Consider the following 13,866-nt stretch of genomic DNA (forward strand, 5'->3'; position numbering starts at 1 on the left):
GACAAAACTCCTAAGTACTTAAAATTTCTAAGAAAAAGATTAATTAGGGAGTTTCATTTTTAACTCTGTATTAGGGAATTTGGTTTTCATGTATTACACATCAACAAATCTAACAAATCTAATTGTAACTATATACTACAGAACCAATGACAACAAAGTCTCATAAACACGCTCAAATGTATGCCAAGGAGAGTAGTATCAGACCCACATCTCAGTATCATAAACATATCAAATACATTTGTTACTTAGGGGTTCTCTAAAATTTTCTCCTTATATGTTACTTACTGATTCTCCAAAATAAGGAATTAAGCTGCTTACATTTTAATTGTCTCTCATCTCTTCAAAAGATAGATAGTATGTATGAAGAGCAATAGTGCACAGGGCACCTGTGATGATGGGGGCAGACTGTTGCTCTGGAGGGACAGGACTACTGCCCTGGGTGGGGTAGGAGACACTGTGCTTCTGCACACAGGCCCTAGCTGAGGGGCTCACCTTGTTTTTTTCTTCTTCAAGACAAGAGTTTCTCTGTGTAGCTCTGGCTGTCCTGGACTTGCTTGTTAGACCAGGCTGGCCTCCAGCTCACAAAGATCTGCCTGCCTCCGCCTCTCCTGAGTTTAAAGGTGTGCATCACCACAGCCTGCTCTGAGTGCCTTACCTTAACTTGCGTGTTGGTCTTCTCCACCTTCTCCTTCCCATCTCGGTCACCAGAACTCTTTTTGGTGGAGGTGGAACGCTCTCTTTCTCTCCTGTCACTGACGTGGTCCCGTTCTTTTTCTCTCTTCTTATCTTTCTTATTTCTGCTATATTGAAAACGCAACAGTTGTCTTCTAAGAATGTAAAGACCTACTCTATCTACTGGCAGCAGTCCTTATCTAACATAGCCTATCCAAAACAAGGCACTGAAAATAAGCATGCTAGAAAATTAGGTTGGCAAAGGAACAAAAATACAGTCAGGGTTAAAGTCATTTCTGCAGCAGCCACCACGTGTTCCTTTTTGACACAACTTGGTATTGTCAATTTACTACTTTTTAAATGCTCAAGATTTACTTTTCTACCGAAATAAGAATGAGATGAAAACCCAACTACAGTCAGCTTATACTATAATAGTTCCTTATCCACACACTCAACCACAAGTCAAAATGCTACACCTCAACACAGGCATTTCTTTTCCTGGTCATGGAAAAATCTTCTACTAAATCCCTAACGCCTACAGACTTTTTTCTTTTCATAATTCTCTGACTATACCATATACTAGTGTATGTTTTCATATGAACCTTCTCAACTTAATGTATGAACATTCAAGAGGAAATAAAAAGAGACAGTAAGATGGCTTAGTGGACATCAAGCATAATGCCCCGAGTTTGATCCCTGGGATCTACAAGATAGGAGAGAACCAACTACCCGTCCTGACACCCTCATTTACACAAAATAGAAACAAACAAACAAACAAACAAACAAACAAAAAACATTAAGAGACTAAAAAGGACAGAGATTGAGATGCGAGAGAATCTTAGCATCTAGCAAAACTTAGAATTTCAAATAACCTACGATGTTCCTTACCCATCTCATCTACTACTAGAAACAAGAACCACCAATTCACAACCACCCATAAAACATACGAAGCTCCCTACTTACAAATAAAAAAAATTTAGAAAAATCACAAACCCCTAAGATTGTAAGGGAGAAATTATTCAAATCATTTGAAAAACACAACTGCTCCTGACCTGACTGAGATAATTCTAACATGTAAATATGAGGAGTTCCTTCTTATAAGCAGTTTAAAGATAGATATGAGACTAATGGAACAAATAAAGACAACTATGAAGAAGATCCAAAAACAAATGAAATTCTGTTGCAAGAAAAGTACCACTGGGTAAAAACTTATTTTTTATAACAAGAGGTTTGGGGTGAACTTTCTAATCATTTGCAAGGTGTTAAAACAGAATGCACACGCCATTCTGCATAACAGAAATAAACCAAATTGGCTTAGAGACCAAATTTGTTTTTAAATGAAATGACTACATACTAGAAATTAATATGGGTGAATTCTAGGTTAAAGGAAATTTCTGGCCACAACTAAAACTTCAAAGACATAAAACAAACAAAAAATGTAAAATTTTTTTGTAAGAAACTTTACAAGGCAAAACAACATCAAAAAAAGAAATCTCACATGCCTCAAAACAAAGCATATTTATGTGTGCTATGTTTCTTTATATATGGCTTAAAAACTAAAAACAATACAAAGAAGTGTAACAAACAATAAACTACATGGGCTGGAGGCGGCTCAGCAGTAACAGGCAGAGGACTGGGTTCAGTTCCCAGCACCAACGTGACGCAGGCTGCAATTGTCTGCAACTCCCCCGCCCTCTTCCTGCCTCTGCAGGCATTGTGCTTACAAGCATAAACACAGACATATAATTAAAAAAAACTACAAATGACATTTTAAAGAAAATACAATCAATCTAACTAAAGATAACAAAAACAACACCAATTTATATGCTAACTACAACACAGTAAGGAAGGAACTTACAGAAGACACACTGGAAGGCAAGCCTGAATGCCATTAGGAACATCAGCAAAAACAATGCACATACTCAATGCAACCCCTACAATGACCATTAACAGCATCAGCAGCAGATACAGGAAAAACCCACCCTAAAACTCTTATGACATCTTGAAGGCTTTTCATACAGCCAAAATGATCTTTTAGAAAAAGAACAGACTGAAGCTGGAGAGATGACACAGTTGTTAAGAGCACTCAACGTTCTTTTAGAAGACCCTGGTTTAGTTTCCAGCACTCACACAGAAGCTCATAACCTCCAGTTCCAGGGAATCTGACATCTCCTCACCTCCACAGGCTCCTGGATACATGTTATAAACACTCAGGCACACACATAAGATAAATGAATATATAAATATTTTTAAGGAAAACAGGGTTAGATGTCTCAGAATTTCTGATCTCAAAATGACTACAAAACTACATTAACTGAAAACATGGTACTTGCCTAAGGACAAAATATGTACAGCTATGAAATGGCCTAGAATAAACTTGTATAGCTGGTCAAATGATTTTCAAGATGGGTGTCAAAACCATCATTCAATGGTAAAACGGCTGTTTTCAACAACAGTGCTAGGAAAATCTTAAATCCAAATGCCAAAGAATGAAGTTAGAATCCCACCTCTAACCATATATAAAAATTATCTCAAAATAAGCAAAAGGGTTGACCAAATGGCTCAGAGTGACAGCATATGTTGTGCGACCTGAACCCACATATAAGTAGCAGAGAACTAATTTCATAAAGATGTCCTTCAACTTCCACACATATGCTGTGACACAGGCACATCACAAACACACAAATACTAAAACTTAAAAATAGGTCAACAGACAATAGCAGTTTATCATAAGCTCAAGGGTAGGCTAGTCTACTAGTGTGTAAACATCAAAATGAGACCTGGGCATAGTCACTGATGACACAGATATACAAGAGTATGCTATCCCTTGTGTGAAGAAAGAAAAAAAGGTAGATACTTATTTGCCTAATTTTGTAAAAAGAAACAGAAAAAAAAAGGGAATGGAAAAGCAGGCAGAAGAAAATAGAATATTATCCCAGAACCAGAGTCCCAACATCATCAAAAGGAATGAAGACACTTTCACCCGTAGGGAGACATTTCTTATAGTTACAAATGGTGAAAAGGCACAGCCCCTAGCTAATCTATTTCATGCTACTTTTTAGTCTAAGGAAAAAATGTATACATTTCCATCTTGTAACTATACAAAACTAGTGAAAAAAAGGGTAAGGGGGTTCAATGGTCAACTCCTTTAGAGACAGAGTGGATGAGCACATGGGTGGAAAATGATAGTTTTAAACACCCACGTCTTTTATCAATTCTGAAGAATTCAAATTTTAGCCATTCAAAATTTAAAACTTAAAAACAAGTTAAAGAAGAAGTTCTTTTTCACGTTCTGTTCCCTCTTTATGCTTTTCCCAGAAGCATCACCTACCCCCTGGGAGATGGAGACCTGGAAGACTTTCTCTTTATGGTCTTTGATGTCCTTGGTGATCTGGAAGAACTCCTGCTCCTCCTCCTCCGCCTTTCCCTGAAAGACAAAACATGTCACTTTCTAAAATCAGCCACTGAAATTAAAGACAGTTCAAACTATAAAGTTAGATTTTTTTTTTTTAATGTTTTTCAGACCTTGACAATAGCCTCAGGTTTCTCAGTACTGAGATTGTCGGCTTATACCAACAGCTTAGCTTATTTTTATTGGGAGAAGGGTTAAAGGGATCCTGGAGATAAAATTGAGGCCCTGCCTCATGACAGACAAGTGGTTTGCCCCTGAGCCACTCCCCTAACCCCTTAAAGGCCCATTATACTCTTTTTAAAATCATGTTTTATTACCTGATTTTAACATGGATCAAATTATGAACCATATATTTTATTGTTGACAAAACCATCATCTAAAATTTCAGAAAATAAAGGATAACCTCCTTTTCATGTTAGTATATAAGTAATGGATTTCACTAGAACCAATTTTCCAGTGGAGAAACTATTAATGATGTTTTAGACTCTTAGACTCAAGTATCTTCTCTCTTAGTGACTTAAATCTTTCCTGTCATTATGCTTCTGGCTCTTCCTGCCCTACTGCGAAGACATTACTTTCTTACAAAGTAACAAAGTCTGGCAAAACTGAAAATCTTGCTAAGGTCTGATATGTCAGAATGACAAAAAAGCATTTAAATAATTTATTGAGAAACTGCTTTCCCCTTAGCTTGCTATCATTACTGTTCAGGTAATTTTAAATCAAATGCACAAATTTACACAAATAGTTAAAATCTAAAATTTACATAATTACAAAAAACATTTTAACATTAGCAATGCATATTTTAAACTACATCATATTTAAGAGTAGTTAAATTAGAATCAATGAACTTCACCATGTTCACAATTCAAGGGATATATGGGGACATATTTATCAAATGATTACTATAGCCAATGATCATATATAATAAGTTCTGCTAAGGGCTGCTAATTGTTCTGTGGATAAAGGACTTCCTGCCTAGGCACCAATGTAAATGGCCAGGCAGGGTGGCACAAACCTGCAATCCTGCTCCAAGAGGCAAGAACAGGAGCATCTGGCAGACTTGCTAGCCTGGACAGTCAGTGAGTTTCGGGTTCACTGACATCTTGTCTCAAAAACTAAGGTGAAGAGTGATCGACATTCACACAGACCACTAATTGCAACACATGCAGACATAAATGCACACACTGCAAACACATCCCCCACACACAAAGGAGCAGCAGCTCTGAGAACCACTGACCACACACACAAAATATCAGTCCTCTGAAATTCAAGTTCTCCATTCTATTGCTTTTAGTTTTCTTTCATAAATGTAAGCACTTAGATTATTAGTTGTATATATGGTTTTCATTTTGAAGAGTCAAAAGAGCAAAGATCTTTAACAACGCAAATACTATTTAAACTAGGTCTACTTTTTCAATTGGAAACAAAGAAAACTCACAAACAGTAATTCAAGACTTACAGGGCTGTGCTGAGGCTAGAGGAGAACACCTATAAAGGGGCAAGGAGCAGACCCAGGCACACAGGAGGTGCTCCAGAGACAGAGATTTTATTTATTTTTTTTTTGTGGGAGTAGAAACAGAATGTTGAAGAAAAGTCAAACCCAAATCTATTCACATGTGCTAGAAAAGCAATGATCAACAGTCTCTGCCCTCCCTTTCTATTTATTTATTTATTATTGCTGTTTTTGTTTTTTGAGATATGTCGTCTCTCTGTAGCCTTGGCTGTGCTGGACTGTAAAACAGGCCTGCCTTGAACTCACAATCCTCCTGCCTCTACCTCCCTGAGTGCAAGCACAGGCATGTGACACTGCACCCAGCTTCCTTCCCTTTCTTTTTGACAGTAGTTTTAAAGTAGTAAACATTTAAGTATTAAATCCTTTTTTAAATACAGATTAGGAGACACTGTTGAAAATACAAGCATGAAGTACTTTTGTGAGCCATAAAGGAGGGACCTACTACAGCATGAGAAGCCGTAGCTACTGCTTAACTTGACGTTACTCCCAAGAGAACTCTCAGACCATCACGGGATGCACATGCAGTCATTTACTAACCACCTCCTCTCAGCTCAACCTTGTCTTTTGGTCTGTAGGTCCCAGGTCTTAAGAATATGCTCAGGACTGAACATGAACCTTTCAACTCCTTTAAACATAAAACAAAGGAGCTGGGTATGGTGGCAAACGCCTTTAATCCTAGCACTTAAGAGAGTTGCATTTGAGGCCAGCTAGGTCTACACATTGAGAGCTACATAGAGACTCTGTCAGGGAGGGTGGGGGGAGAGGGAGAGAGGGAGAGGAAAAGGGAGAGGGAGACAGGGAGAGAAAGACGGGGAGAGGGAGAGGGAGGAAAAATGGAAGAAAGCTAACAATCATTTTAGAGTCACCAGAAAAATAAACTTATGTTACTAATTAGAAAGGATTCAAATTGTTTGATACTGTAAAGCAGAGGATCTGGATGGCACAACAACATGAGGGCACCCACAACATGAGTTAACAAAATCACTTGTAAGCAAGGTGATTCACAGGTTAGCCTGATATCCAGGGCAAAGGTTGTAATTGTGCTTCAATGTTTCTATGTTGAGACCATTGTGACTGGTGTTAGCTTTCAACTTCATGGTTCTGAGGCAGTTTTAAAAAGCTGGTATCAAGTACTAGTTACAGATCCGTCACACTTTCTATCAAGAAGGAAACAAGGTACTACACTTCTGATAGCAGGGAAGTGGGCGATGGAAAGGCCTGTTTTTACCACAGTTAGTAGTCTCACAAGCTTGCTGGAAGAACTAAGTGAGACATCAAAGTCAGCTGAGAACAAGACCAGCACCCAATGAACACTGCAAGTTGCTTTTATTAATAGGCTGGCATGAAAAATAAGCTATAAAAAACATTTTAAAAAGTAGGAAAAAATCATTCATCAACTTGTTTGCAATGAAAAGCCAACTTTAAAATTTGTTCAAACATTTATTTTTAAATATTTTTAAAAGACTAAACTTAACTTATCACAGAATCATCTGAAATAAGGGATAAGAGGATTAAGGTTGAGGAAGATTCTCATTTTTGTAGTAGATTCTCATTTTGTTACTATAGCAACATGCTGCCACCTGGTGGCAGCATACCTACTAATAAGTGGAAACAGTAGTCCTAAAAGGAAAAGATGTAATCCTTAAAACTAACAAAGGAGAATACTTAAAGGACATACACAAAGCATAATGGAAGCAAGAGTTAACTTAGCTAATAGACGGGACTCACACTACAACTTTATGAATTATGTAACATGCTAAGATTTACCACACCACTTCAGGGAGACACCAAAGCCTCAAAGGTCAACTATCACACAAGAATTTTTACACAGGCGTTTTAAAAGCATTTTCTCTATCATATGCCATTCTCTAGGAAAATAGTAAGGAAAAATTAACCAGATTTAAATATTGCAGCTAAGTCTGTCCAAATATCCTGCCCAGGAGGTTCACTGATGTAGTAATCTCTCTGCTGGAGAAAAGTTCACTCAGCAATTAAGGGTAAATGTTGCTACTATGCTTGCATGGAGTAATCTTCCCCCTCAGTTATAAATGTACTCATTAGCCACCAGCAAAGCCCTTGGAACAGAGCAGTGTGTACTGAGAGCTCAGTCAGTGAAGGGCTTGTCATGGAAGCATGAGGCCCCAAGCTCTGCCTCCAGAACCCATGTGGAAAAGCCCAGCACAAGAATAACACAAGCGAGCAAGCTTGATAGCATGCATTGTGACGCCAGTACCGGGGAGGAGGTCAAGTCGATCCCCGGGGCTAATGGCCAATCAGCCTAGCCTACTGTGTCCTGGCCAATGAACCACATCCAAAGTCGTCCTATGACCTCCACACACAAGCACCCACAGGCATGTGCACCTGCACACACAGAGAAGTATCATCAAACCTGCTGGTACTACGAGATCTTCTTGATGCATTGTAACTTCGGGGTGGTGTTCTGGACTTCTTATCCTTCTTCCGTTTTTCATCTGTCTCTTTAGATCTGTCTTTTTCTCGTTCCTTGTCTTTATCCTGTTCCTTCTCCTTCTCTTTGTCTCGCTCCTTTTCATGATCCTTTTCTTTCTCACGGTCTTTGTCTTTGTTTTTACTCCGTTCCTTGTCTTTTTCACGATCCTTTTCCCTTTCTCTCTCCTTTTCTCTCTCTCTCTCCTTCACTCTTTCCTTTTCCTTCACCTTTTCACGGGTATCTTTTCTCTTGTCCCTTGAAAAACAAAGAAATAAATTCTTAGCTAAAATAATTCAATCTCAAAAAGAAGAGACCTTTTTCACAATTACAAATAAGTATCGTCGGTACTGATTACAGACTTTAGAAAGGTCTGTATAACTCAGGTGTGCACCTGAGGCTGCTAAGTGGGGCAATTACTAGGCTGAGCTGAATCACACTGGTCATATTTGCATCAGAGGCAATCAATAGTAATCCTAGACACTAAAGCAATGAGAAAGCCTTAGTTCTCTCGTGATAAACCTAAACCACAACTTCACTTAAGTAAAAACAGGGTAAAATTTTAAATTCTCCCATGACCACTCCAAAACTCACCGAGACCGTGACCGGCTCCGTGACTTCCGCCTCTCCCGAGACTTAGAGCGTTTCTTATGTGGGCTCTTGGATCTACGTCTATCTTTCTGTCTTGAACGTGACCTGTTATGGGATCTACTCCTAAAGAAAAACAAATTGTAAGGACATCAAAATTTAATCTTAGAATTTCAACTGCAAAAAAGTTAAGAATTCTTATTTTCAACTAGAGCATTTAGAAAATCTATCCTATAAACATTTTAAGTGACCCTACTATAATGTTTTCATTATAATGGCAGAAATTTAATTTACTTACTGGAAATTTACCAGCTGTATTATTGTGTAGAACACAAAACAAAATTACTTAATAATTATTTTTCCTATGTCAGATTATTTTCAGGAATAGTTTTCCTTTTCATCACACTATTACATGCCTCAAATATGAAGACTGTTCCCTTGGCCCAAGTTTCACATCATGAATTGTCTCTAACTTCTGGCTTCCTTGTATGCTGGCTGTGATTCATCCTGAGGGGAGCAGGTTATACGCTTCAACAATTTCTGTAAATGGCTATGTACTGTTTGTCACAACAAATATTAGAAAGAATGTATAAGGAATGAGAGATGAAGAAGGCAGTGAAGATGAACACCAGTAAGCATTATCAACATGTAGAAACTTGCCAAAGAACACATTAATAAAAAATATTTTAAAGTATATGAAAGAATAGTATTGATGATACTGATACTATTAACAAAATGAAGCATGAGATGTTAAAACCAGAGAGATTAGCTGGGCAGTGTTGGCGCATCCCTTTATCCCAGCATTCAGGTGAATCTCCGAGTTTGAGGTCAACCTGGACTACAGAGCAAGTTCTAGAACAGCCAGAGCTATACAGAGAATCCCTGTCTCGAAAAAACAAAACCAAACAAACAAACAAAAAACCCCTGGTAATTCAAGTGTCTTGATCTTTTAACTCTAATTATAATCACCTATTTAAAAAACCTTTACTACTCTATTATCCCCTGAAAAATAACAGTTATTTCAATTCCAAGGAAGCCCTAATAAAATAACTGGGGACATATTTATATGTGTATATATTGGTTTTTCAAGACAGGGTTTCTCTGTTTAACTGGGTCTATTTTTAATGTTATATTTCATAATAAAATATTCTAGGCACTATTTACCGAAATATAAAATAGGGTTGCCAATGTAGCTCAATGGTAGTTTCTAGAATATCTAATGGATTTGATTTCTACAACTAGACCAAAACAAAAGGACATTATTTCCTTTCAAGTGTAGCAAAATAGAGTACACAGCTTAAATAAGAAGTTGGGAGATCCCTGTCTGAATCTGCCACGGTGGCTCTGAGCTTTAGCCAAGTCCTTCTTCTGTACTAAAAGCTCAATGCTTCTCTGCAGTCTGGATGCCACCTACAGTTCCCAAGGCTATCATGAGGACTCATTCAAATGATGTATGCAAAATGGTTTGTGGCCTCTGTCACAAAGAAAATGTTTAAATTAGCATACAGGTAAACTTTCATTTTTATTTATTCCAAAGAAGCTAGCGACGTGAACTTTCCACAGTGTGCTTTAGATAACAAAATTCATCTTCATGGTTGTAGTTTTGTTTTAATTACACTGTTTGTTTAGTGTTTGTATGTATGCGCATATGTGAGTGCCAAAGCAAATGTCTGGAGGTCAGAGAGCAATCTGTAAAGTAGTTTCTCATCTTCTACCATGTGAATCCCAAGGATTGAATTCAGGCTACCAGGCTGGGTAGAAATTACCTTTACCTGCTGAGCTATCTTACTCGCCCCACTGATGGTCACATTTTCATAAAATAAATTAAAACAACTCCTACAAAAAAGGATTTTGAACTCCTTTCTTCTAGTTCATTCTAAAATATGTAACAGATTATTGCAAACTATAATCATCCTATACACTGTAGCTCATGAGTACTATTCTGCTGACGACATTTATTTTGGCACCCATTATCCAACCTCTTCTGCTCCCTGAGAACTGAATGAAACTCAAACTCAACTTTTAGGGGAACAACTTTTGAAACAATTTCATGGGAACAGTATTCTGCCTGGAGAAGCAAAGGTCCAGAAACATCTGGCATTATAATGTACACTACCCTGCTAGGTCTGCTGGGAAATAGGAAAATGTAGGAATATTCTTTCAGATCAAAACCCTCAAGTCTTATGTCTTTAATGAAAGATTCCCATGTCTCGATTTTAGAGATAACTCATTCTATTTTGTCTTTAGCCTATTTTTCAACATGCATGTGTAAAACATATTGACTATGCATATCTGTGTGTACACGCATGCCAAGAGCTACTACTTTCTAGTCTTAACTTCAGATACATCTATATGAAAGTACATTCATAAATATCAACAATTGCCAAATTTCAATTTACACATAATAAACTCTTAAAGGGAGAAAATAATATATATAAACTTAAAATTCTTACAAGTGGATAGCAGATAAAGTAGGTTAACTCCATTTTAGAGCTAAATTTTTAAAAACATGTAGTTTCATAAATTATCAAGGAAACTGATGTTGATGGACAAGTTTTAGTTTTTCTCACCCTAAGCGCTGGGCTCTCCTTTATGATCATTCCAGCTGAGACCCAGGATACCAGTGTTATTACTCTTGGGCAGTTTCCTACCTCCCTGAGCTTCATCATCATGTCAATATGTGGCAAGCCATCCTTCTATCCCAGTCTCCACACTGCTGGGTCTGTTTTGCTTTCCCACCCCCACTCTGTTCCTACTGCACTTACATTTGGGGTATTTTTCAGACAATGTCTTGCTATGTAGGCCTGGCTGATCTGGTATTTTGTCACTATGTATACCATGCTTAATCTTGAAGCACTTGACTTTGAGCTTGCCTAACTAAGAGCTCCGAGACAGTAAAGTCCCAAAAGAAGATTCTGTAAGAACCATTATTTATGAATCATTCCATTAAAGGTGCAACAAGTACAGTTTATCAAAGTCAGAGAAAAAGCACTCTATTTTCCTATCTGATCTCTGACTCTCATTCACCACCACAGAAACGCAAACTAGACTGAGGGTGCTTTTGAGTCGTCCCTTCGAGCCCTGCCCCTTTCCCTTTTCCCCACCTTGCACATGCACGCACACATTTGTGTCATTCTCTCAAGACATGAGCAACTCAATGAGGACTCACTACATTCCAGACACAATTCTCAAGGGACTTCTCATCAAATCAGGATATGCTGCACCTTAAGACTCCGAGGTATCCTTTGCACCAAATACAAAGCATTAACAAACAAAATAAAAAAAATTAAAATAGTGAGGTTGTGATCAAAAATAAAACAAAAAGAACTTAAAGACAACATTGGTGCCTGGGCCACAGAGTGGCCTAGAGAACTGCAACTTGAACACTACTTTCCGCATTAGCTTTTCTCAAAACACAGAATGAAAACACTTTCTGCAGCGAATGTGTAAAAGGCTAGTTTGAAAAAAAAAATATTAAGTATACAACATAGCAAATATAAAATATAAAAACATTTCTAAAATTAAAGATTATTTTTAATTAAAGATTATTTAAGGTATTAAAAAGTAAGTATCAATTAGAAAAAAAATATTTGAGCACAAAGAACAAGAGAAATGGGATGGGCAGCAACTGGTGTAGCCCTTAACTGCACCATTACCACCAGAGCAACGGTTGACAGTAAGCGGACCACAGGTGAGCAAACACTAATGACACTTCTCAATTCGGATGCTTTGACATTTTACTATGTGAAATACCAACCTGAAACAGCATTAGGCATTGACAGCAGAGGCTCACCTGTGCTTTGACTGTGATCTCTTCCTTCTAGAATGGGATTTTGAGCTAGACCTGGACTTTGAGCGAGTGTGGGAACGAGATCGACCGCCTTTCCTTTCATTGCTCTTTCCAGACTCTGGGAGGAAAAAACCACTTTGCAGCGTAAGCTCAGAACAATTAAAGATCCCAGTTAATAATTAGGCACAAGTGGAATATACCACATTTAGTGCAAGGGGCCTACTCTCTGTACATCCTCCTCCTGTGCAATTATCCTTCAGAAACATCCAAGAAAGTCATTGCATAAACTCGTTGAGTGCAGCCACCCTGCAGCAGTACATATAAACCAGATGATTATAAACAGCTGTTCGTAGTATTTTGTTGCTGCCATAACGTAAGATTAAAACATGTCTGCAATTCCTACGACAGTGAGCCTAAGACCTTCCTGCACTTATTTTTGTTAGATTTGAACCTAAATTCCAAGTGTTAATTTAGGAAATCTAATTAAAGATAAATCACATAGACATTTTAGCATGGATTTTAAAGTATTTAGCAACACAAAAACTGAGTAAGTTTCCTTTAATATGACAAAACTGAGTAACTGTGTTTTTCTAAATTATATGCCCTTTCTCTTGTCTTAAAATTAAAACTTTGAGGGAAAAACAACCTGCCTATATTTAACATTTTAGCATTTACTCTTTCCTTCTTAGCTTCACAGTAACACACTCTGCATTTAGCAAACCAACCCCAATACTGACTGGTCATCATAAAGAACTCACTGACTAAGGCTAAAGTGTGTCAGCTCAGTAGTAGGGAAAAGTCAGTCTGTGCCGAGTTCTTCTGAGTAAGCCACTTACTATGTCTTTAGTTTCAGTCTTCTCATTTGTACAGTGAAGGAGCTGAGCAGTGTAATCCTAAAATTCCTTCCAGCTCTAAGAGTCTACCGTCTGTACTCTACGCCCTGTACAGCAATACTGTGGCCTTACCTGGTTCAATAGCTGCTGAGATAAATGACTGAGCCTCCCGCACTCGCTTCATTACTTCTTCTAACTCCTTAGCTGCAGCCTGAGGGGTCATCTCAGGAGGCTTTACTATTGCATTGTTGGAGTGATTTATTCTAAATTAAAAATATTAGTATATCACAAACACACACCATAGTTTATAAAACAAGAAACAATTAAATGTTAGTATGATACACATACTTATAAATCTGAGGACATCAACAGCACGTAAGGAAATAAAATAACTACAGAATAACCAAAAGCAACCTCACAAAACCATGATCTTTCATGTCCACCTACCATGTCCTGCTAAACAAAAGAAAAAGCAGGAAAAACTGAAATCTACCTTCATAACTTAATCATAAGTGCTTTTGCACATACCTTAGAAAAATGAAAATGCTGATATCAGGATTAAAAAGGACCACCTTTATTCTTAATTTTATTTTGCTGATAACCTGCATACCC

At 37.7% G+C, this 13,866-nt stretch overlaps 1 protein-coding gene across 3 annotated transcripts in view; it reads right to left on the reverse strand.

Moving 5' to 3' along the window:
• The window catches only part of Srek1 (splicing regulatory glutamic acid and lysine rich protein 1), a 34,900-nt gene that overhangs the window by 3,364 nt on the left and 17,670 nt on the right, over positions 1 to 13,866 (reverse strand). For 2 of the 3 annotated variants that reach the window (XM_021649202.2, XM_060385667.1), the window contains exons 6-11: positions 13,387 to 13,517; positions 12,425 to 12,539; positions 8,638 to 8,757; positions 7,987 to 8,301; positions 4,004 to 4,099; positions 656 to 800 (exon numbers count right to left, since the gene is read on the reverse strand). In XM_021649202.2, coding sequence (XP_021504877.1) covers positions 656 to 800; positions 4,004 to 4,099; positions 7,987 to 8,301; positions 8,638 to 8,757; positions 12,425 to 12,539; positions 13,387 to 13,517 — 922 coding nt within the window. The remainder of the gene's footprint in view (positions 1 to 655; positions 801 to 4,003; positions 4,100 to 7,986; positions 8,302 to 8,637; positions 8,758 to 12,424; positions 12,540 to 13,386; positions 13,518 to 13,866) is intronic. The other variant, XM_021649210.2, reaches the window with a different exon arrangement.

Source organism: Meriones unguiculatus, chromosome 6 (assembly GCF_030254825.1).
Source record: "Meriones unguiculatus strain TT.TT164.6M chromosome 6, Bangor_MerUng_6.1, whole genome shotgun sequence".
NCBI classification, from domain to species: Eukaryota; Metazoa; Chordata; class Mammalia; order Rodentia; family Muridae; genus Meriones; species Meriones unguiculatus.